Source organism: Mobula hypostoma, chromosome 12, assembly GCF_963921235.1.
Source record: "Mobula hypostoma chromosome 12, sMobHyp1.1, whole genome shotgun sequence".
In the NCBI taxonomy this organism is placed as follows: domain Eukaryota; kingdom Metazoa; phylum Chordata; class Chondrichthyes; order Myliobatiformes; family Myliobatidae; genus Mobula; species Mobula hypostoma.
Window position 1 is genome coordinate 47607999 of NC_086108.1, and position 25368 is coordinate 47633366.

A 25368-nucleotide genomic window follows, 5' to 3' on the forward strand; every position below is an offset into this window, starting at 1 on the left:
TGGAAACATCTTCTCCATATCCACTCTATTTAGTAATATTCAATAGGTTTCAATGAGAATTCCCTTCATTTTTCTAAGCTCCAGCAAGTACTGGCCTAGAGTCATCAAATGTTCCTCATATGTTAATCCTTTCATTACTGGGATCATTCTTGTGAACCTCCCCTGGACCCTTGCTAGCACATCCTTTCTTAGATACGAGAAAACTGCTCACCATACCCCAAATATGACCTGACCAATGCCTTATGAAGCCTCAAGCTGAAGAGGGAAGGGTAACAACAATGTGGATGAATCATTCAGTAACATGTCAGCATAAGGGCAGAGCCCAGTACAACAAGAATGAGTGAGGTGAGGAGTGCAGTAGTGATAGGGATTCCATAGTTTGAGGAATAGACAGGAGTCTCTGTGAATGTGAAAGAAAGACCAGGATGATTCCCAGGATCAGTTATGTCTCAGATCAGGTCCACAGCATTCTAAAGGAGGAGGGTGAATAGCATAAGTTATAAAACCATAAGATATAGGAGCAGAATTAGGCCATGTGGCCCATTGAGTCTGCTCTGCCATTTCATCACGGCTGATCCAATTTTCCTCTCATGTACATATTGGTATCAATGACATAGGCAGGAAAAGGGATGAGATCCTGAAGAGAGAATATTGAGAGTTAGGTAGAAAGCTGAAAAGGGTAGTAATCTCTGGATTGCTGCAAGTGCCACGCACTAGTGAGGGTAAAGGTAGAATGATCTGGCAGGTGAATGTGTGGCTGAGGAATTGGTGCAGGGAGCAGGATTTCAGATTTCTGGATCATTGTGATCTCTTCTGGAGAAGGTTTGACCTGTACAAAGAGGACGGAGCACCACGGAAGAGTAGCAGTCAGAGTGACACTATTGCTGCTCAGAGCTGGGAGTTCAATTCCGGTGTCCTCTGTAAGAAAGTTTGTATATTCTTTTCCTGAGTGCGTGGGTTTCTTCCAGGTGCACTGGTTTTCTCCCACAGTCCAAAGACTTACTGGTTAGTAGGTTAGTTGGTCATTGTAAATTGTCCTGCGGCTAGGCTGGGGTTAAACAGGTGGATCTCTCGGCAGTGCAGGTTCATTGGGCCAGAAGGGCCTGTTCCACACAGTATTTCTGAATAAACAATAAATAATACACCAGATCTCGAGAGGCACCAATATCCTTGCTGGAGCTGTTGGGGAGAGCTTCAATTAATTTGGCAAGGGGGTGGGAACCTGAATGATAGGGCTGAGGATGGAGCAGTTGGTATACAAGTAGATGCTGTGTGTAGTGAGACTGTGTGGAAGGACAGGCAGATGATAGGGCCAAATTGCAATCAGGATGTTGAAGGGTAACATAAGAGGCAAAACTGAAAAGTGTGATAAAAACAGGAGTGATGGTGTTATATTTGAATGCACACAGTGTACAGAATAAGGTAGATGATCTTAGAGCAAAGTTAGAAAATTGCAGGCATGACAATGTGGGCATTGCTGTGCTGTGGCTGAAAAAAGACCCTGATGGGAAGGAGGGAGGTGGGGGATGGATGGGGCGGGGGGACAGCTCAGAGATGGACCTGGGGGGGGGGGCTACACACTGAAAAATACATATCTATTACATACTGTACATAATATAAACACACAAACACACAGTAGATCTAGTTAAAAGGAACACATCAGGACCAATGTATTTTGGCCCAATTAAGTAACTGCCCAATTAGCCGAAGTTTCATGGAAATAGTTGAAAAGGTATAAAAAAGAAAAACTGAGCACCAAATTATGTATTTAATTGAAATACGGAACAAAGTATAACACTACCAATACTACTCCAGTACTATAAAACTGTGCATTAGTTCCTAATAGTTATTGACATAGGAATTCATCCAGTGTAGGCAATGCACAAAATCAGCACAGATACCTAGTGTAGATAACAGACTGCCTCCATACAATGAAGGCTGTTGCATCCTCCAAACTTTCATTTTCATTGTAACATTCAGGATAATTGTTCATATGTTAAAATTCTTCATAGTTCCTAACTTGTTTTCACTCCTGGCCATTTCTGGTATCTCCAAGCCTAAATGCTTGAAATCATAGTCAGCAAAGCAGTTTTATTTGTCTTACTGCTTGTTATTGCCAACCATCACCGCTTTTTGAACACAACTGCACGCAATTGATGCTATTTAAGAACCATTCCTCTAATAGTGTAGCATCTAAAGGCCATACAAGCATGCACAACTGATGAGAGTTAGAACCTGTCAGCAAAAGTCTCCTTACCCGATTAAGTGGCATAGTGTCCCAAATAAATGAAGGGAATCCAGGCAATTTTTTCTATTAGTTTTTAGTCTGTAAAGGTTGCCTCAAATAAGTGGCAACCCCAATTAACTGATAATATCTAATCAACCAATCATATGGCAGCAACTCAATGCACAAGTAGGCGTGGCCAAGAGTTCAGTTGTTCTTCAGACCAAACATTAGAATGGAGAAGAAATCTAAGTGACTTTGACCATGGAATGATTGTCAATGCCAGATGGGGTGGTTTGAATAATTCAGAAACTACTGATCTGGGATTTTCATGCATAATAGTCTCTAGAGTTTACAGAGAATAGGGATAGAAACAAAAAAACATCCACTCGGCAGTAGTTCTGTAGGTGAAAGCACCTTGTTAATGAGAGAGGTCAGAGGAGAATGGCCAGATTGGTTTGAGCTGACGGGAAGGCAACAGTAACTCAAATATCCAAATGTTACAACGGTGGTGTGCAGAAGAGCATCTGTGAACACACAGCACATCAAACCTTGAAGTGTATGAGCTTTTGCAGCAGAAGACCTCTCCAAGTTCCACTCCCATGCCTAACGAAGTAGCCGCTGAGTGTGTATATACTCAGTGACCACGTCTTTAGGTATATATACGATATTGTAATTTATAGTGTATTTATGTCTTGCACTGTACTGCTACCACAAAACGACAAATTTCATTACATACAGTGCATCAGTGATAATATACCCCATTTTGAATGCCAAAAAATTAAGATTCACACCTAATGAAATCCATCAGCAAGATACCTCTACACTGACTCATCATTCACAGAGCATTGATAACGTTAAGTTGGATCAAGAGTTCAGCTCTTTCTACACTGTTTTACTGAAAATCCCCAGGATAGGAATTACAGGGACCCAAGCTCCCTCTACACTATTTTTTCAAATGATCACACAAAAATATGGGTTAAATTCAGAATAAAGCTCCCTTCACACTTCTCCAATAAACACACCTACTTGGGCAGAGACAAATCAGTGCATATTGTGTCCACTGGACAGATTGAGCCTTAATGGAATACTGAACACTGCGGCAGTTGGAGTACATTCTTCATTTACTTTAAGACACCCTAACTAGAAAAAAAATGTTTCCTCTCCTTTTCTGTTCTTCAAAAGATCTCCAACCTGAAATATTAACATAAATGCTGCCTGTCCTACTGAATGTTTCCAGCATTTTCTGTTTTAATTTCAGAATTCCAGCATCTACATTTTATTTTGATTTTTGCATATGTTGTTTTTAAAGAACGTTGGTGTGGACACATTTTCCTGCAGGAGCCACTGAACAGCAAAGTTTAGTCGGAATTCTGGGCCTAGTCAGAATTCATGCCATCTCTGTTGACCCAGACTGGTCAGCTTCAGTCAATTTGAAATGGCTGCTGGGGTGTTAGTTGCTATTTAGCTTTTAAATATATATTATTGGAAAAAAAAGTACAATTAAATTTCCAACATGTCTGATCACTCAAACTTATTACACACACCTCCAGTGAAGCTGGCTTCTGTATCTCCTTTGTTCAAATGTCGTGTTATGTGACTGATCATGTCTGTTCTGCGTGCAATAGTAGCGGAACAGACAATACAATGGTAGTGTGCTCCAATCCGCACTGGAACCTGTAAAGAGAATTATACGTTTAATCAGAAGACCTGTCATTGAGCACTGCGTCACTACTATTTGGCACGACTTTCCCACTATATCAGTTTTTAGTGATGATTATTTGATCTTGGATATTTATACCAATGGTAAAAGACCAAGTGAAAGATCCTACCTGTAGAGCTTATTCCTGAGAGAATGTATAGGATTGGTGTGGGAGCACCAAAGATTTTATGTTTCATTGTTCTACTAAATGGTTATTGAAGACATGTTCAGAACATCATGTAACGCCCTGGGAAAGGTTTCACTACTAATGTAATGGTTTCGCTGTAGCAGCAGTGTTTGAGTTATGATCAGAGATTACGGGGGATTTGGAATGTGCGCCATCCAATGAGGGAAGTGTTGTTTCTTTCTTGTGTGTCTGAGAGGAGGTACTCGTGGTCTTTTGTTGGCGAGAGATGAAGAGAGAAGATGCGAAAGGAAAGAGCTGGTAGACTGCAGGAAGGAATGGACTTGCAGTGAGGGTCCGGGAGTCAACAACGCTTGGAGGAAATCGATGGGGAACGAATGGACGGAAAACCACGAGCACCAATGTGCACATTAGCCTGTTTCATTAAAATGGGCCCCTTTTCTTTTTGTTTTCTTTACTAACCCTATAATCAAATTAAGAATTATAAAGCTTAATTGCATCTGGTGAACTGTTTGATATTTCGTGGTACTGATTTGTAACAGGGGAAAACATCACACAGCATCCACACAAACGAGATTTCATGTTTGGCGGGGCCAGAGACTGTCTTCTCTTAGACTAACGCCACCGGACAAACCTGAGGGTTACAATTGTGGGGGCTCGACCAGGATTGATGTCATTGAATGCTGTGTGATTGCCCTCAGCATTGAACCAGTGGGTTGTGTGTTTAAGTCTGCGCTGGTATGGATGCTGCCAGGGTGGAGCGGTGGTGTGCCTCCATGGGGTTACCAGTAACTAATGCATGTGTGTTGAGTAGGGTAGATATTCCTACTCCAGTTGAATTGGTAATTCGCCTGTTAAGTACTGTTGAAGTTGTCAGCAAAGTTATGATTGCGGGGCAGAAGTTTGATAAAATGGCAGGCACAGACCTCATTTTACTGTAGACTAGCACTGATGTAATGGTAGTGGAGCTGTCCGGTACTATAGGTGCCCCAGGTGAGGCAGGGCCAAGGACTGTCCATAATTCCAGGGAGGAGGAGTGTGTAGCAGAGCGGGCCGATTCACAAGTTGAGTTTCCCGTAGCTGTGGGCAGAGACTTCAAAGACAGGGTTCTCTCGTTTCTGAGGAGTGAGGGGAAGGAGTGGTCGGATTTGGAATGTATAGTTATTCCCCGTCCCCCAGTGCAGAGTGAGAGTTCTGAGTTGGCATCAGCCCTTACCTCCCTGGTGAATAAGTGGCCCAGTGCACAGGCACAGGGTCCCCACCAGAAGCTAAGAATATTCTTTGGAGTAACGTCCACCCCCGGGGGGGAAGAGGAGCATGAGATGGGCAGAGCAGACCTCGCAGTTGTTAGATGAGTGGCAGTGCTCTGATGATGTAAAGCGACAGAGATTGGTTGAGAGTTTGAGGGGGCAGGCTGCTGACATGGTGAGAGCTGTGAAAACCCAGTACCCCCTACCTAACACTGCCGCTTACATGTGAGCACTGGAAAATGCATTTGGTACAACAGGAAGCCCAATGGAGCTCAAGATGGGGTTTTAGAACATGCGGCAGGAGAAGGGGGAGAAGCTTTCTGCCTACATCTCTCGGCTAGAGAGGCAGCTAAGCTGTTTGTGGCGCAGTGGGGTCATTCAGGCGGCTGAGGTGGATCAGTTAAGAATGGACCAGATAGCAAAGGACGCCCAGTCTCAGGACCTGATCGCTTGGGGTCTCCAACTATCTCGTAAGACATGCCCCCTCTTTTGTTGAGCTGATCAGAGAGGTACGGGAGGAGAAGAACACGTCGAGATGCGGGAGGGCTCCGTCAGCAGGATACAGTCCTCGGAAGTAACCCCTTGTGGTGAAGTGACCACGGCTAGCCCAACCTGGGGAGTGGTAAAGGAGGTCGTGGCCGAGTTGAGAACTGAGATGTCCCGGTTGTTAACAGCGGGTGTGGTCCCCCCATATGATGGGACTGATAGAGAGGCGGATCCCCTAAGGGGACACTTCAGGCGGGAGTGTGAGCGGCGGGAAGCCCCTTGGAGAGTGAGCCCCTGGGTACCTAAGCACACAGAGATGTCGGGAAACTTAGAGGAGACCCAGTGAGGGAACGGCCTGGTGTTACTGGGGGAACATGTTCCCAGCAATATACCAAGGAACCCCCGAAAGCGAAAGACCATATTCCTGCAGGCTTAGTGGGGCCATACTCCAGTGTATCACTATGGATAGCTGGTATTTATGCTAAAGCCATACTTGACGCTGGGTTGCAGGTCTCTTTGCTGTACCATTAATTTTACAACCAGCATCTGACGCATTTCCCATTGAAACCATTCAGGGGTCTTAGTGCTGGTGATTATCCATACGATGGTTATTTGTCAGTGAACCTGGAGTTTTCAGAGGCCGATACGGGAGTGTCTGAGGTCCTTGATACATTAGTGCTGGTTTGTCTGGACCCCGTTGAGACCGGCAGCATTTCAATTCTGGTGGGGACCAACACCCCTCTTGTGAAGAGGCTCATGGGGGCCTGCAAGGAGAAGACTGGCGAGAGCTTTCTGGGAACATTGTCCGTGCACCCGGTGTTTCGACTGCTTTTGAGGAAGTGCGGGGCTGCATTGGGCCGGATACCAAACTTAGATGAGAGACTGTGTGGTTCACCCAGTCAAAGCCAATCATGTTACGGCCCGAGAAAGTAGCGAGAGTGATGGGACTCCCAAATTTGCTGGAATGCTTGAGGGTGAGGCCCTCTTAGTGGACGCTCTGGAAGACCACGAGGAGCAGTCAGGATTACCTGCTAGGGTACTGGTGAGGCCCGATTGTAGAAGCCCTCGGTTGTACAGGTGAACAGGATGGCAGTGATTGTCAAGAACACTGTGAAGAGAGAGGTCACTTTCAAGTGGAGGATGCCCCTGGCACATCTGTTCCCGGTGACAGTAATGTCTAGCGTCCTGGTAAGACAAGCCGGGGAGAAATCCTCTGTAAAGGGGAACAAGTTGACCGCTAAGACATTCAATGTTGGGGACTCCCCTGTTCCTGCGGGTTGGAAGAGGAGGTTGGTAGAGAAGATGTTGAAGGGGACTTCTGCCTGCTGCTTAATGGAGTAACACACAATTTCTGTGGCTGCGTTTAATTCTTCCTTTTCCCCAGTTTAAACTCTGAATTTTTAACTTTTATTTATTCTTACTTGTCATTATGTCACAATCTTTAAGAAGTGGAAAGCAGCTTTCTGAATCCAGCAATGGAAAGGGAAAAGCTTCGAAAGAAAAATCAGAAGATATGCCTGTCTGGGCTGAGCGTTTAGAACATGCGTTGATGGCTCTCGACAAGAAAATAGATAATAACACTTCTGAGATGAAGTCGTTTCGACAGAGTTTTCAGTTCGTAGAGGAAAATATTATTTCCTTGAATTCTGAGCTTAAAGAGTTGAAGCGTCAGATAGCAGATATTTCAGCCCGCTTGGAACAGTCTCAATGCAAGATTATTGACCTGGAAGCAACATCTAGTCGGAATAACATTCGAATTGTTGGACTGAAGGAAGGATCTGAGAGTGGGGATTTATTGGACTATTTTGCTAATTTGTTTCAATCTCTGCTTCCAGACATTCTAGCTCAGCCTCCCGATATTGAAAGAGCGCATAGAATTTTCACTTCGAAATCTCAAGATCCAAATACACCAAGGTCAGTTTTGGTCAGTTTTCTTCATTTCAGAGTTAAAGACCAGATCATAAAATATGCAAGGAAACACAGAGTTCTTAAATTCAAGGGTTCTGAGGTTTGTTTTTATGAAGACTACCCATGGGAAGTTATGGAACAGCAGTTCAAATTCGTTCCAGCTATGAAGATAGCCCATGATAAGGGATTATTCCCATCACTTCGCTATCCAGCCCAATTAAAATTATTTCCTAAAGATTCGACTCCATGAGTTCTTTTGGATCCCAAAGTGGCAATGGACTATGTTAATTCTATTTTGGAGGTGGCCGAGGTTTCAATGGTATTAGGTCTGCTGAATAATTTTCTGAATGAAAACAAGCTTTGAAGATTTCTGATATGTTGAAGATGTCCTTTGATTGATGGGACATTTAAAGAAGATGTGAACTTCTTGATTTGACTGATGAATGACTTCTCCGAAATCTGATTGGTATACTGAGTGAATTAACACAGTGGACAGATTGTTAAATAGTTCGATTATTTGTTTTTATCCTTCCTTTTCTTCATTAATTAAGTGAAAGTTTTCATAGTTTATAAGGACTCTTTCTTATATACATAGCGAGGAGTGCTTAGTACATGTTTGTAGATAGATAATTAGTCTGTTTTTTTTCTAAAAAGTTTTTTTATTGGGCAGTAAGTCAAAGGGATAATGGTGCTGATTTTTCTTCATTAGAGATTACATAGACATTTTTCTTTTTGTTTAGGTTTAATTTTATTCTATTGAAGTCTTTGGAGATTGATTTTTCATTCCCACTTTATTTTAATGATTAAGCATAAACATCTTTTTTTCTCTCTGTTGGGCTTTCTTATTTTAGAGCCGTGTTTTTTGTGGGGGTGGGAATTAAGGAAAGCTTTTAAAGTCATGATTATAATTTAGGCAGCTCACGGAGTTCTGTTTCTTTTTTCTTTTTCTATGGGGACGCATTCCGGCTTTTTTTTCTTTGCCAGATTTCTGGCTTTTGGGGTGGTGGGAGGATTCGGGTTAGTTTCAAAATATAGTTTTCATTGTAGGATTAATTTCATTTTTTCCAGTTTTTTTTTCTTATTGCATTTTTTCCCATTATGGAGTTCCAGAGCATGCATGTTTTCTATATGGTTATACTTATCACCGCCATTTTTGATTAGCCAACGTTGGTATGCGTGTATCTATGTGTTAAAAAATATATTTTATAGTTAAACAGATAAACGTTATTAGTTGGAACGTACGTGACTGGAATCATCCTATTAAGCGAAAGAAGACTTTTAAAATTATTAATCGACTCCAACCCAATATAATTTTTGCTCAAGAAACGCATATCAGAACGGGCGATCAAAATAGATTTTTTAAAATGTGGAAGGGCCTTCAATATCATGCCACTTGTCAAAATAAAACAAAGGAAGTATCTATTTTTATGAAATCTAATATTTTATTTATCCAAGAAGACATTGTGTCAGATACTAATGGTAGATTTTTAATTGTCAAAGGAACAATTTGTAATAGAAAAATTGTCCTGGTTAATCTATATGGACATCCTTCTTTTTAAAAACGTATTTGGTTTATTGCCAGATTTAAATGAATATTTGTTGTTAATGGGTGGTGATTTTAACTGTTGTTTAAATCCTTTGATTGACAAGAGTTCAACCAATCAGCGGCTTCCGAGTTGTTCAGCATCACCTATCAACTCTTTTTTAAATCGATTATGGTTTGATTGAAATCTGGAGACATCTACATCCTAATGACAGAGATTATTCCTTATATTCACATGTTCACAAAAAATATTTGAGAATCGTTTATTTCATAGCTGATTTCTGATTTTTGTCCAAAGTCCAGAAATGTGAATATGACACTATCGTTGTTTCGGATCATGCGCCTTTAAGCTTAACTTTTGAATTGAATGATGTCGGTATTGCAAACTTGCCTCGGCGTTTTCCAGAAAATTTATTACAAAGTTCAGACTTCGTCAAATTTATTGAGACTCAGATAAAAGATTTTTTTCTTTTTAACAATACGGGAGATGTGTCGAAATTGATTATATGGGATACATTTAAAGCATATTTGCGAGGTCAGATAATCTCCTAGTTAACTAAACTTAAAAAACAGACAAAAATAAAGCTAGATAAGATTTCAAAACAAATTAAAGACTTGGATAATATTTATGCAATTTCTCCTAACATTGATTTATTTAAACAAAGGGTTGAACTTCAATCACAATATAATTTACTATTAACTTATCCTATTGAAAGAAATTTGCTTAAATTGAAAAGTTAATTTTATGTGTTTGGATATAAAAATAATAAGCTATTAGCATCCCAATTAAAGGCAGCTAGAGCTAAAAGACAAATTTTAAAAATTCATAAGGGAGACAGTAGTTTAGATTGTAATTATGAAGACATTAATAAAATTTTTCAAGACTTTTACATTGAACTTTATAAATCTCAGTTTCCAGCTGATCCTTCTCAAATGAATGCCTTTTTACAAAAGATTGATCTTCCTAGAATATCTGTTGAAGATCAACAAACTCTTGATACTCCTATTACTGAAAAAGAAATTCAGAAAGCTATTCTTTCAATGCAATCTGGTAAAGCTCCTGGATTGGATGGTTTTTTTGTAGGATTTTTATGAAAAATTTGAAAAATTGCTTTCTCCATACATGTTGGAAACACTTAAAGATTATTTTTTGTTAGGAGAGTTACCTCCCACATTTTATGAAGCTTCTATTTCATTATTAAATGTGGATGCTAAAATTCTTTCAAAAATAATGGCTAATTGACTGGAGAATATTCTAGCTAAAATTATCTCTCAGGATCAAACAGGTTTTGTAAAGGGCCGTTATTCCTTCTCTAATACTCGGAGACTGTTAAATGTTATATACCCATCCTTTTCTAAGACTCCCCAATGTGTTGTTTCTCTTGATGCTGAAAAGGTATTTGATAGAGTTGAATGGAAATACTTATTTAACGTCTTAGAGAAATTCAGCTTTGGTACTAATTGTAATAAGTGGATTAGAATGATATATAAAAGCCCTATTGCTACTGTTATTACTAATAATTGTAGATCTCCTTTTTTTCGACTTTCACGGGGTACGAGACAAGGATGTCTGTTAAGTCCCCTGCTGTTTAAGTTGGTGTTGGAACCCTTGGCCATTGCACTTCGTGAAGCTAAAGACATCCATGGAATTTCCATAAATGGGACTATTCTTAAGATCTCCCTTTATGCCGATGATCTCTTCATTTATGTTTCGAATCCTGAAGAATCCATTCCTAGTTTACTGAAATTATTAAATGAATTTGGAAAGTTTTCAGGATATAAACCAAACCTTCATAAAAGTGAATTACTTCCTCTAAATGATTTTGCTTTGATATATGATGACACCCTTTTTAAAGTTACGGACTCTTAAATATTTAGGTATTATTATCACTAAAAATTACAGAGACCTTTATAGAGCTAATTTGGTTCCTTTAGTGGATTTTATGAAGCAATTATTTCGTAGATGGAGTCCACTCACACTTTCGTTAGCTGGCCGAATTCATGCAGTTAAAATGATGATTCTACCAAAACTTTTATATGTATTTCAAAATATTCCTATTTTTTTAACTAAGAAGTTTTTTGAACAGGTTGATTCTATTATTTCATCTTTTGTTTGGAATAATAAAAGACCAAGAATTGGGAAATATCATTTACAAAAATTAAAAAAGGATGGAGGTCTTGCTCTGCCTAATACTAATGGGCTGTTAATATACATTATATGTGTTCTTGGTTATACTGGGCTGATAGAAATGAATGAGCATCTTGGGTTGATTTGGAATTGAAAGCTGTGAAGCAATTTTACTTAACTTTGTTATTAGGAGCTTTTTTATCTGTACAACTGGCCAAAATTTCTAATCTAAATTTATATCCTACGATTAAGCATTCATTACAAATTTTGTACCAGTTTCATAATTTTTTTTAATCTCAAAAAATTTAACCTTCTTAGTTTAATCTATCGAAATTATTTATTTAAACCTTCACTAAGTGATCCTACCTTTTCTCTTTGGAGGAATAAACGAGTCTATTCCTTCATGGATCTGTTCCAAGAACGCCGATTGATGTCTTTTGAGAAATCAGTAACTAAATATTCTCTCTCGTACTCACATTTCTGACAAGAATATTTAAGTAATTTTGAATATATACAGGATTCTGACCTGTTAGACATTATTTTAAAAATGAATCCTTTAGTGAAAGGTTTTCTTGGGAAAATTTATAATTATCTATTACAACAGTACAATTATCCTTCACTTAAGATTCAGCAAGATTGGGAAAGAGAACTTAACATGACCTTGATAACAGAGGATTGGTTGCGAATTTTGAAGTTGGTTAACTCTTCTTCAATTTGTGCCAGTCACTCTTTAATTCAATTTAAAATTGTACATTGTTACTATTTGACAAAGGAGAGACTGTCTAAAATATTTCCTAATGTTGATAGTGTGGTAGATGTAAAACCGAGACAGCTACATTGACACATATGTTTTGGTCGTGTTCTGTATTGAAACAGTTTTGGAAATCTATTTTCTCTACAATCGCTAAAGCTTTAAAAATTAATTTACAATCTAATAAATTGACAGTTTTGTTCAGTATAATCCCTCAATATATTCATGGTATTTCTATATCAGACCAACATGTAATTGCATTTGTTACATTATTGGCCAGAAGGGCTATTTTATTGAAATGGAAAGATGCCTCTGCTCCCACTTTGATACAATGGTTCTCTCAGGTGATGTTATGTCTTAGTTTGGAGAAAATCAGAAGTCGAACTTTTGATCCTCAATTTGAGTTTGAGAAAAGGTGGGGTTCTTTTGCCCGCTACTATCATCTGATTTGAGTTAATTAAGATGTTTTCCTTCTGATTCTTGTTTAAATGGATTTGAGTTGGCGGATTGATGTTTTTTTTTTATGGAAGCTTGTACGGCGTATAGCTCCGGGGTTGTGCTCCCAATGGTTTTCTTTCGGGTTTTTTTGTTAGCAGGGTTTTTTTTTGTTTTAGTTAGTAGGGGTTCTTTTTTCCTTCTTTCTTTTTTCCAAAAAAAAATAGTTTTAACACTTTATTTTTTCTTCTTATTATTGATATATTGTTTAGCTTTGTTAATCAGTTATTTGGTAATTTAATTCCTCATTGTACATATTGACATGTTGACTTGATTACTTTAATGTACTTCTTTTTGTTGATCTTCAATAATAATTAATAAAAAAGATTTAAAATGTGAAGATGTTGAAGCTGGAAGGTGTCTTTTCCAATGATGAGCTTGATGTGGGTTATTCCAAGAGCACTCGTCACACTATCCGGATGACCGAGGACACCCTGTTCAGAGTGAGGTCGCGGCGAGTGGCCCCTGCAGAGGTGGAAGATGTTCAGCAGCATTTGTGTAAGTTGAAGGGATCATCACTGAGTCCCGAAGCCCCTTCGTGTCCTCAATAGTAGTGGCCAGGAAGAAGAATGGGAAGGTACGGATGTGTGTGGACTACAGGACTCTGAATAGGCGTACCTTCCCCGACCAGTATACGGTCCCAAGGATCAAAGAATGTGCTGGCCGAGTGGTGTGAAGTGGTTCAGTGTGCTGGACTTGAGGAGTGGATATTACCAGATCTCCATGAGTGAGACTGACAAAAGAGAAGACGGCATTCATATGTCAACTGGGATTCTTTCAGATCAAAAGGATGTCCCAGGGCATCTCGGGAGCCCCTGCAACCTTCCAGCAGGTCATGGAGAAAATGGTGGGGATATGAACTTGCTTGAGGTATTGGTATACCTGGATGACCTCATAGTGTTTGGGTCCACCTTGGAAGAACATGAAGCGAGGCTACTGAAGGCGCTGGGCCGCCTGAAAGCTGAAGGGTTAAAACTTTCCCTGGACAAGCGCCAGTTCTGCAAGTCATCTGTCAGCTATGCTGAGCACATAGTCTCAGGGGATGGAGCAGCTAAAGATCTGTCTATGATAGAGGCAGTAACCACAAGGCCAAGGCCCCAGACTTTGAGTGCTTTGTGCTCGTTCCTCGGGTTCTGTGGTTACTATCAGACGTTCATGAAGGGTTATACGAAAGTGAGTCACCCATTGAATCAGCTTCTGTGTGGTTATCCTCCCTTGGGGAATAGAGAGGAGGACAGAAGGAGAGGAGGGTAAAGAGTATCTTAGCCCTTCGGAGCCTTTTGGACTGAGTGGGATGCAAAATGTGAAGAGGCCTTTCAGTTGCTGCAGGAGATGCTGACCCAGGTGGCTGTGCTGGCTTTTGCAGACCCCTGATTGCCGTATGTACTGCAGACAGATGCCAGCAGAGAAGGCTTAGGGGGATCAGAATCAGGGCACCAGGTTGAGACCTGTTGCATTTGGCAGCCAGAGTCTGTCGCCTTCTGAGAAAAACTACCCCACACACAAGTTGGAGTTTCTGGGGTTGAAATGGGCTGTGGTGGATAAGCCGAGTGACTACCTCTACAGGGCCAAGTTTGAGGTGAGGACGGACAACAACCCCCTAACTTATATCCTGACCTCGGCAAAATTGGATACCGCAGGCCATCGGTGGTTGGCAGCGTGGTCTGTCTATGATTTCAGCCTGAAGTACTGGCCGGGAAGTAGGAACATTGTTGCTGATGCTTTGTCCCGTCGTTCGTATGAAGGGCTGGACAGGGACGGAGAGTGGGAGAGCATTCCTGCCCCGGGGGTGAAAGCCATGTGTCAGTTTGCCATCATGGAGAAGGCGGATGGAAGGCAAGGGCAGGATCGAGCGGTAGATCAATTGGGAGCTTCTGATGACACCATTCCACAAGTTTACTGTAACCTGACAGCTCTGAAGACAAACCAGTTACTGGAATTGAGTCCTGGGAAAGTGGCAGCTCCTCAGCGAGATGACCCAGGCATCGGTACCGTTTGATCAGCGGTTGAAAAGGGAGACATGACTCAAGTGGAGAAGACGAAATATGCTGCGGTGCCTCCATTACTGAAAGAATGGCCCAGGTTGGAGTTGAGGAACCGGATCCTATACCGGGTCACGTCACCCTCAGACCGACTTTGGCGTTCCCAGCTGGTTCTGCCTGAGAAGTATTGGAGGACTGCGTTGAAATCACTTCATGATGATTCTGGATGTTTGGGGGTGGAAAAGACCTATGGATTGCTCAGAGACTGGTTTTACTGGCCCCAAATGAAGCCAGAGGTCGAAGAATACTGCAAGTCGTGCATTTGATGCATATAGAGCAAGACGCTTCCTACACGGACAGCTCCCTTGTCCCACTTGCAGAGTGCAGGGCCCCTGGACCTGGTGTGTATGGATTTCCTGTCAACAGAACCAGATGCCAGCAACATGGTGAATGTCTTAGTCATCACGGATCACACCACCAGATATGTGCAGGCTTTCCCCACCAAGGACCAGAGGGCGTCTACAGTGACCAAAGTGTTATGGGAGAAGTATTTCACTTATTATGGGCTCCCCAGGCGGATACTCAGTGATCCGGGGTGGGATTTCGAGAGTAGGCTCATACATGAATTACTGAGCATGCTCGGAGTCCAGAAGTCGAGGACTACTCCCTATCATCCACAGGGTGATCCCCAGTCCGAGAGGCTTAATCAGACCTTGCCAGACACGCTAGAAACCTTGGAGATCAGCAAGAAGAGCAGGTGGAGTCAACATATTGGACATCTGGTCCACTGTTACAACTGTACCCCAAATTAAGCTTTTTTGTCAGTGAGAGCTGAAGAGAGAAGATGCGAGAGGAGAAAGCTGGTAGACCGCAGGACAGAGTGGACTTAAAGTGAAGGTCTGGGAGTCGATGACACTCGGAGGAAATCGATAGGGAATAAATGGATGGAAAACCATGAGCTCCAAAGTGCAAGTTAGACTGTTTCATTAAAAATGGTCCCTTTTTCTTTTTGTTTTCTTTATTAACCCTATAATCAAATTAAGAATTATAAATCTCAATTGCACATGGCGTACTGTCTGATATTTTGTGGTATTGATTTGTAACAGGGGAAAACATCACACAGCATCCATACAAACGAAATTGCACAAGTCTTCCTCTGGACTAACGTTCCCAGCCGAACCTGACGGTTACAATTATATCGGGAGATCCGAACATCGTGCATCACATTTTCCAGAAATATCAATCAATGAAGAAAAATGGGAAAGTAAAGGGTGAAATAATATTGATGATTCATTTTTATCTAGGATTTCTATTTTTAAGGTAATAATGAGTAGTCAAGAATATTAGTGGGCATCAGGAGACATTATATCATCCAATTTCATATTCCTGTTACCTGTTCTCCATTGAGGTTGGTTTTCATTTTTCGACAGGCTAAATGACAGATACACATTCTATAACCTGTTGGAAAGTGAATTTAGCAAGATTAGTAAGAAGAAAATGTGCAATGAACAGGTGGCAAAATATTGGCCATATTCAAACTAAGTTAACGACTTTCTTGACTTAATGAAACACATTTCTTTAATTTTTTAACAGAGCAAATTGATTTTGAAAAGCGGTGGTTGATGGTAATGGGAGGGGTTGTGGAAGTGGGGGGAGACTGCTTTATAACTACACTTTCAACAGTGGCTTTAAATCTTACGATGAACAATTGAAAAGGTCCTAGCATTTAAATGCTAGGATTTGACAATGTGAAGAATGGATCCACAAACTGACTTGAGCAATGTTGTCAAGTTTTCAGAAAAGTTTATTAGTCTCAAAGCAATACGCAATCTACACAAATCCTGTCTACACAATGCAAAGTTAGAAGTTTAATGATTACTAAAGATCCCACGCATTAATTTATTCTCATTGAAACATTCTAAAATGTCTGTGATGCGAGAGGGATCAACCTACTTATTATGAGAAGCAAGTTACAAAGTATGCAGGTAGAAAAACTGAATAGTTGACCACTGCCTGATATAAAATAGTCAGCAGAAAGTACTGGGTGTCTTGGATGGATTCCTTCTGATTAACAAAAGAATGATTTACTACAGCATTGAGACTCAAGTTGGTTAAAATCATGTAGGGTCTGACTATACAAAATATGTTTTCATAATGTCCATTTTTACTTTTCATGCCTGCTCATAAAACAGCTTAACTTTGATGAGCTTAAAGATTAAAAAAAATATACCAAATATTAAATCATTATCCTAAAAAATATATTTATATTGTGCTTTCTCTGTCTGTTTAGAGATGCAGACAATATTGTAATGTAGAAATTGTGTTGATGAATTAGTTAGCAAAAAGGATCCAAAGGGAGTGGATAGCATTTGAGAAACAGGAAAACCTGCATAGAAGCATAAAACCATTCCAATGCTTCAGCAAATCAAACAAATGATTCAGCTTTGAAACGGTCATTACGTCCAGAAAATCAGCAGAATCAGATTTAATATTGCCAATATATGTTGTGAATTTTGTTGTTATGCAGCAACAGAATATAGCAATATATAATAAAATCAGTAAATTACAGTAAATATATATCAAAAATTTAAATTAAATAGTGCAAAAAGAGAAAGAAAGTAGTGAGGTAGTGCTCATGGATTCAATGTCCATTCAGAAACCTGATGGCAGAGGGGAAGAAGCTGTTCCTGAAATGTTGAGGAGTCTTCAGGCTCCTGTACCACCTCCTTGATGGTAGCAATGAGAAGAGGGCATGTCTTGGGTGATGGAGGTCCTCAATAATGGATGTTGCCTTATTGAGGTATTGTTTTTTGAAGATGTCCTGGATACTGGGAAGGCTAATGCTCATTATGGAGCTGGCTGAGCACAACTTTCTGCAGCTTATTTTGATCCTGTAAAATTGCACCCCACCCCCTCCATGCCAAATAGTGATGCAGCCAGTTAGAATGCTCTCTGTAGAAATTTGTCAGTGTCTTTGGTGACATACCCCTCAAACTCCTAATGAAATACAGCCACTGTAGTCCCTCCTTTGTAAATGCATTGAAATGCTTGACCCAGGATAGATCCTCAGAGATGTTGACACGCAAGAATTCAAAATTGCTCACACTTTTCACTACTGATCCCTCGATGAGGACTGGTTTGTGTGCCCTCATCTTACCCTTTCTGAAGTCTACAATCAACTCTCTGGTCTTACTGACGCTGAGTGCTAGGTTGTTGCTGTGACACTACTCAAAAGACTGATCTATCTTGCTCCTGTATGCCTTCTTGACACCATCTGAATTTCTGCAACAAGTTGTATTGTCAGCAAATTCATAGATAGCATTTGAGCTGTGCCTAGCCATGTCTTCGTGGGTGTAGATAGAGTAGAGCAGTGGGCTATGCACATATCTTTGATGTGCACCAATGTTAATTATCAGCAAGGTACAGATGTTATTTCTGATCTGCACAGACTGTGGTCTTCTGGTGAGGAAGTCGAGGATCCAGTTTCAGAGGGAGGTACAGAGGCCCAGGTTTTGGAACTTTTTGATCAGAGCTGTAGGAATGATTGTGTTATACGCTGAGCCGCAGTCAATGAACAGCAGCCTGATACAAGTATTAGTATTACTAATGCAAGAAATACAAAAGCAAAAAAAGTGCAGCTACTGAATGTGCGAGAGAAAAAAAATAAAACAATAGGCCATGTTATCTACCAATGCTATCTAACCTGTCGAATAATTTCCACAATTTTCTGCTTTTATTTCAATTGCTTTTAAATCTACGATGAAGTTTTCTGTAATTATGGTAAATGCTATTATTTTGTCGCTGGAAGTTAGGTTCTCATGGTGAAAAACATCATGCACGACTTTTATCATGCAGATGAGCTCAAAGAAATTGAAGCTAATCCTGAACAGCAGCACATTAGAAACAACTTCAGTAAACAGAACCTGCATTTATGCAAACTGAACATTGAACACTAAGTTTAAACCGAGCTCCATTAAATTTTCCGTCAACCTGAACCATAAGTGAATTTTGAAATTGCTTATATTAAGTTTTTTAAAGATGTTAACTTAAAAATTACTCATTTCAAGTTGTTCAGCCTTTTCAAATTATATGCATTGGTCATTAAGTCACTTGTTTAACTTTATCAAATAAAGCTAGATTATGAAAATAAGATCAATCAGCTGTGATTCAATTAAAATAATCCGAGCTATCAAGATTTAAATTATATGAAACACAGATAAATGGAGTAAATAACAGATTCAGAAATTAAGCATATTTTAATAGTTTAAAAAATATCCATGTATCCCTTAATGAGAAATTCCCTAAAATATGTACGTCAAGTTATAATAAGCAGAAAGAACAATGTTGGGTATAACATTATTATTACTGAAAATTCCATTGACATTTTTTAAAATAAAATGATTAAGACGACAGGTGTTGGTGTAATTAAATAATTAAAATAGTTTAAGTAATTAATTGCTTGCCCATTCAGACTAATGGATGATACATTTGCCTTGACTCAGGGATATAGGGGTAGAAAGAGTTACCTTCAAATTCTATTGAAACTTTCCAGTGCAGATGTTGCAAATGCCTTCGTAGCTTGTGACTATAGTTGGGTTTAAACTTTTCTTCTGGACACAAAGGACAGGTCTTCTTGCCAGCTGATAAAACATAAAACATGCTGTCAACTCTTACTATTCAACAATATCTGACAGTTTGATGGGTTGAGGAGTTTGATGCTGTGGTGTTTAATCAAGCTTGGCATCACCAGTCAAGGTGACATCCTCAGTGCACAGTTGTTGGTGCTTCTCTCTGAGTGTTTGCGTTTATACTGGCCCCCATTTGCTTGCCTTGGTCCTGATATCGAGATAGACACCATTTATGAACCCCTAAGGGCCAAAGAAACACAAGCCAATAGAACTGAAAGGGTAGCCACTCAGGAGATAAACATCAACTGAGGATGTCACTTCAAATGGTGATAAAACGTCTCCAAGTTCATTGGTAAGCTCCGCAACATCAAAACACTCAACCCAACCTACCAATATTCACTACCATCCTAAGTATACAACAGTAAAAGTGGGAAATAAAGACTGTATGAATGAAATCTGATTTTAGTGTCAAATTTCCAATTGTTTTCAATCAGTACAAATCACAACAGCAGTTCCTGAAAAATAATAAACATCTGGACTCTTACAATAAAGCATGCATTAATCACAACCTTTTTACTACTGCTGATTTGAGTGTTCAAACACAAATATTCTTGCCTTGCAATACTGGATACAGGAAAGTTTTCATTGCAACCCTTAAAGATGTACACGTTATGAATTTTGTGATAGCATTTCTACTGGTTAATTCCAATTTTTTCCCACATATGCAAATACAGAGTTCACTTTCTTTCAACTTTGTTGACAATGGCATCTAATGCCTTTGACAGGTGGTAGTAAGCAGCCCACTTAAACAGAAAAAAATCCCTGTGACAATCGTGCTCACAGTATGCTTTTGAGCAAAATGTTCTGGAAATTTAGTCCAATAATAATAATAATAATGGAATGTGTATTTCTACAGTAAGTCAGGATGATGTGTGACTTAGGAGGAGCAATTTCCTTGTGTGGCATTCCCATGCACCTTGGCTGTTGTGTGCATGGTCTAAAAGATGCAATCAGAATTCACCAAAGCTCACAAACTTTACAGCCTTTTTCTCCTAAAAATTTGTGTAAACTGATAGGTAAGAACACAAATCCCTTTCTAAATACCACTTTGAACAAATCTCTATTTTTGTTTTATCATGAGTAGATCAAAATCTTAGGAATTTCCCTGTTGTGGGTGTATCCTCACCAGACAGATTTCAATCATTTCAAAGGGAACCATTACTGCTAACATTCAGGAATCCAATTTAAACAAATCTTCATGCTTAGGCAGACAACAAAGAATAGATACTGTCCTTCACTTGCCCCTTCTTAGTTTAGATACTAATCTACAATGGAGATACAGATAAAGGCAGCAGTACCAACTAGTGTACAAACATAAATAACTTTTAAGAAAGTAAGCAACTTTAAGAACTTTTGATAACCCATTGGAGGGCACACGGGTGGCACAGTAGCATAGAGCTTATCGTAACACTGTACAGTGCCAGTGACCGGGGTTCAAATTCCGCTGCTGGATGCAAGAAATCTGTACATTTGCCCCATCTCAGGTGTCCTCCCAAATCCCAGAAGGTGTATGTGCTAGTAGGGGTTAGTAACCCTTATGTCAGCCCTGGAAACATTGTGATACTCGCGGGTGGCCCCCATCACATCCTCAGGCTGTGTTGCTCGCTGACACAAATGATGCACTTCAATGTATGTGACAAATAAAGCTGATCTTTAAAAATCTGATCTTTAAGGTTTCTAAAGTACAATGCTAAAAGTAACACATTATCATAATGGTAAAGGATGTGCTAGATTAAAACTTGTTTAGACTTTTGTTAAGTACACTAATTAAGAAAATAAATTGAACAGCAGCCTCACAAATTAAACTTACCAATGTGAATTTCAACTGCATTGCAATGAATAAAGAAAATGAATATCTTCTGTAGTTTTTGAAACACTTAACCTCACACTCACCGCCTTCAATATCTATAAGATTCTTCAAGTCTGCCAGAGACTGTTGGATAGAGATGTGTCTTTCTGGGGAGGAAAAAAAATAAGGTATTTCAGTATTCTGAAAATACTATTGAAGTAAAACAGTTTCCCCCAGATAATGTTATATTAATATGTTACTTGGTAAATTAGTCAATACATATCATGCAGTGTTTAACTAATATGCAGTAGGGCCTAGGTCTGAGAGCAAGGAATGAGCCAATGTTTGGCTGATTTAAGGGCCAGGCCAGATCGAAAAGATCAGTGCCTCAGGGCCAGAGGAGAGGGATCACCAGGGTTTAGCTCACTGCCACAGTGAGATTTACTCGTCTCTGTGTTGAACTGAAGCTGTGGCCTGCAAGTAATGGGCTCCTGGGCCACCTGCAGTGATGACTGGCTTTGTGGCTGTGGACTCACTTTCATGAATTTTAGTTCCAAATGTTACTTGTTTGCATGTATTGTTCTTTTTTTTTGCACTCTGCGTGTTTGATTGTCTTCTTCTTTTTAAAAAATGGATTCTATTGAGTTTCTTTGTTTTGCAGCTGCCTAAAAGGAGTTGAATCCCAAGGCTGTGCATAGTGCACGCACTTTGATGATAAATGTACTTTGAAATTTGGTGTAAGCCCATTTTATTACCGAGAAACAAATCTTACTCTTTTATTGTCAATCCTGAACAGTGAAGGAGACAGAGAAAGAAAAGGCAAAAGGAATGAGAAAGGAGCTGTCATGAGGAGGGGTAGAGAGTATGTGGAAAGAAGGTGGTGTAGGTTATCACCAGGGAAGGTACGGATTAGGCCAGGATGGTATCTTTTTCATTTATTTATTGAGACACAGCATGGAATAGGCCCTTTCGGGCCTTCGAGCCACGCCGACCAGCAACACTCGATTTAACCCTAGCCTAGTCATGGGACCATTTACAATGACTAATTAAAGTACTAACCGGTACATCTTTGGACTGTGGAAGTTAACCAGAGCACTCGGAGAAAACCAACACGTTCCACAGGATGTACAGATGATGTCAGAATTGAACGCGGAACTCGAACAGCCCAAACTGTAATAGGGCTGTGATAACTCCTATGCTGCCATGGCTCCTCCACTTTAACAGAACTAACTGAGCCATTTTTAAAAAGAGATGTTTCGTTTTCTTCCCTCTAGCCATACCTGCCACTCCAGTTGTTGTGGTTGGATCCATTGGTTCAGACAAGCTTTCATGCTCATCAGTGGTGGTTGCTGTACTGAAGTTTGGTTCAGCTGATTCTATCTCAGAGTGCAAGTTAGCTGCAACACTTCCAGCATCCTGAACTGTGTCATTCCCAAAACTGAACGCTGAAATATTTGAAGAGCAGACTGAACTTTTTCAAGTAAAAAAATCACTGCTGATGTTGGTTAAAGAAGTATTATTTTTTTCCCCAAAAAACAAATACAGAAATTCATATTGTCAGTTTCTGAAAATGATGAATGGATTAATATTGTGATTCCAAGGGAGGGTTATACCAAAATGCTGTTTTATTAATATAACAGTTAACTAGTGATATGATGACTAGCTATGTGAAACAAAATGCCTTCAAACTAGTACATTTTGTGAAATGGTTTATCCCCTACTCTTCAATCAAATTTCAACCTAATCCAAACATTATAACTACAACAGGCTCATACCTTACCAGTCTAGTTATTTCTTGCAGGTTTTCCAAACTCCAAATTCCCTCTCTTCTAGACACACTCAGTAATAATTCGGGGTTTTGTTTTTAAGTCACAAACATACTGATGTGTTGTAATTGCTAAATCCGAAATTTTCATTCACACTAACTAACGTGCCCAATAGCTCTGCACCTTCTGATCTTAGAAACACACATCCTTTCCCACTCCTCCCCCCAAATAATTCACCACTCAGGCTCTAGTGATCCAACTGTAGCTCCTTCCTAACAACTTCATAGAGAAAAAACATTTGTTATTCTTGGAAATCTTAATACCAATTCCCTTCCATCCTTATTCACTTCCATTTTCTTCTTTCCTTTCAGGGTCAGGCTCAAGACCATTTATTCTTCAAAATCATCAGAATCATTTATCTACATTTAACTTAAGTGAGCCACTGGATTGTATTTCTTGTGATCCTCGTCTTGCTGAATTCTGATTATCAGATAATTCAAAATTGTATACTCCTAAAAGAAACTGCATTTTTAAATAGGCTGAAAATTTGATACTTAAATACATTATAAAATTGATCAATTAAAATATTTTTGAAATATGAATACTGAAACACAAATCTTAAAATATATTATCTTCTGTTGGGTTCCAAACATTCTACAATAGAGTTATCTTTTACTGAAATATTGATCTGTGGCAACAGTCATGGAAAAGCTACTATGTTATGGTCCTAAAAGTTACATACAACATGGTGTCATCCTTTCTTCTCTCCTCCCACTCATCCTTCGCCCAAACCTGTTTGTACGATGATTTCCTCTGCCACCCATTCAGTTTAGTTTCCTTCTGTCTGTGTTATCGATTCTGTTTTTAGTAGTTCCAACCAGCTGCAATTCTCCACAAATCACTTCATGGTAATGCAGCTTCAAACATTGCGCCCAATTTCGGTTAACACAATTGTCTAAGATATTAAAAACTGGCAAATAAATCTAGCAGGGAAAATGTTCACTTGTCGTTAACTTGTAAAATGTCTTTATTTAGCTAAATTAATTCACCATGATCATGCAGAACAAAAGCAGGGGGAAAAGCAGCAAATAGTAAAAAATAATCCAAAGAAAATTCTTCAGCGTTTTTATTGTATTATAATTTAACCCATTTTGTCGATTAAAACACATAATAGTATCAATGTAATTTAGTCTAATTTTCTATGTCTTTAGTTGTATCCCACATTTCTGACAGTTCTAGTGTAATCGTGGGATTAAGCATCTTCATCCATGTGTCAGACACTCAAACTAATTCCATCACAACAGAGACACTGCGGACATTGTGAAAGAAAAATTGCGAGCTACCGTTCCCATAAAAAAAAGTTGAGACCCAGATACAAAATCAAGCAAAATATACGGAAGCTTAAAATTATTTTCAAGTCTCCATGACAACTAAGAGCAAATAGATTTACAGCAATAAAACAAATATGATAAAAAGTAAACAATCCACCAAAAGAAAGCAAATGTCATGTATAGGATATTAACGGCATCTAAAGATGTTGTGAAGCACAAGGAGAAAAAATACGGGACTTGGGAGGTGGGGATGAAATCAAATGTTCGTAAATAGGAGACTTCACTTCGGTCGCTCCTAATGCGCCCTGTTCTACATTGTTTGAAAAACTTTTAACACAATTGATCGGGCGCATCCTATAATTGCAACCTCGTCAAAATTCACCCCAAAGTATTTCAAACATATATAGTGAAACGAGATGTCAGTAAGTAACAAGAACAGATTACTTGTTTTAAAATGCAAGATAAACTATTGAACTATTGATCGTCCTATAAAAGGTATAAAACATTTTAATTGTGGAAATATAATCATAAGGAACATTTGCTGATTTTCACTAACGTGTGCCTCACATGCCCACTGACTGCACACCCGGTTTGAATTCTGGTGCTTATCTCCCGGAGAGCCTGTCTGTCAGCTCCGTTACCAGGATCAGGCCCTAAGACGGAGCTCTGCGGTCAGGCCCTCAAACTAACTCCATCACAACAATGTACAGATGCAAACATGGTAAAAGAAAAAATGTGGTCTACTATTCTCTTCTAAAGAAGCTGAGGCCCAGATATAAAATTAAACAAACAAGTTTTCGATTCTCTTACTTAAATTTCTATTTGAGGCAGTGTCCTCCTGGTGCAGCTCCTCCGCTCGATGCTCCGCCATGTTACCAACGGTGACGTTCGATAAATAAGAGGGAGGAGAGGCGAAGTGCCAGCCCTGCGCCTGCGCCTTTTGCGAAGGACATGTTGGGAAATGTAGTCCTTTCCGTTTTCGCGGTGGGAGAACCTCTGGAGGGATTCTTGTTCCACTAATGCCTTATCTAACTGAAACATTTGATTTTCTGAGGAGAAGGCAGTTTTATTTGAAACGTTAATACTTCGCATAGTCCCATTCGAGCAGTTGAAGTGGGCGTCTCATTAGATACATCTGTGGTAAGTATAAATGGAGGTTGTAATTTCTGAAGCAGAACAA

At 39.6% G+C, this 25368-nt stretch overlaps 2 protein-coding genes across 4 annotated transcripts in view; one reads left to right on the forward strand and one right to left on the reverse strand.

Moving 5' to 3' along the window:
- Positions 1–25059, reverse strand: part of trmt1l (tRNA methyltransferase 1-like) — an 87747-nt gene extending 62688 nt beyond the window's left edge. The window contains exons 1-6 of the mRNA XM_063064015.1: positions 24999–25059; positions 22372–22536; positions 21196–21258; positions 19141–19254; positions 16008–16072; positions 3772–3901 (exon numbers count right to left, since the gene is read on the reverse strand). Of these exons, the coding sequence (XP_062920085.1) occupies positions 3772–3901; positions 16008–16072; positions 19141–19254; positions 21196–21258; positions 22372–22536; positions 24999–25059 (598 nt within the window). The remainder of the gene's footprint in view (positions 1–3771; positions 3902–16007; positions 16073–19140; positions 19255–21195; positions 21259–22371; positions 22537–24998) is intronic.
- Positions 25060–25154: 95 nt separating this feature from the next.
- The window catches only part of swt1 (SWT1 RNA endoribonuclease homolog), a 162094-nt gene continuing 161880 nt past the window's right edge, over positions 25155–25368 (forward strand). For all 3 annotated transcript variants that reach the window (XM_063064017.1, XM_063064016.1, XM_063064019.1), the window contains exon 1: positions 25155–25328. The gene's annotated coding sequence lies outside the window, so the exon portion shown is untranslated. The remainder of the gene's footprint in view (positions 25329–25368) is intronic.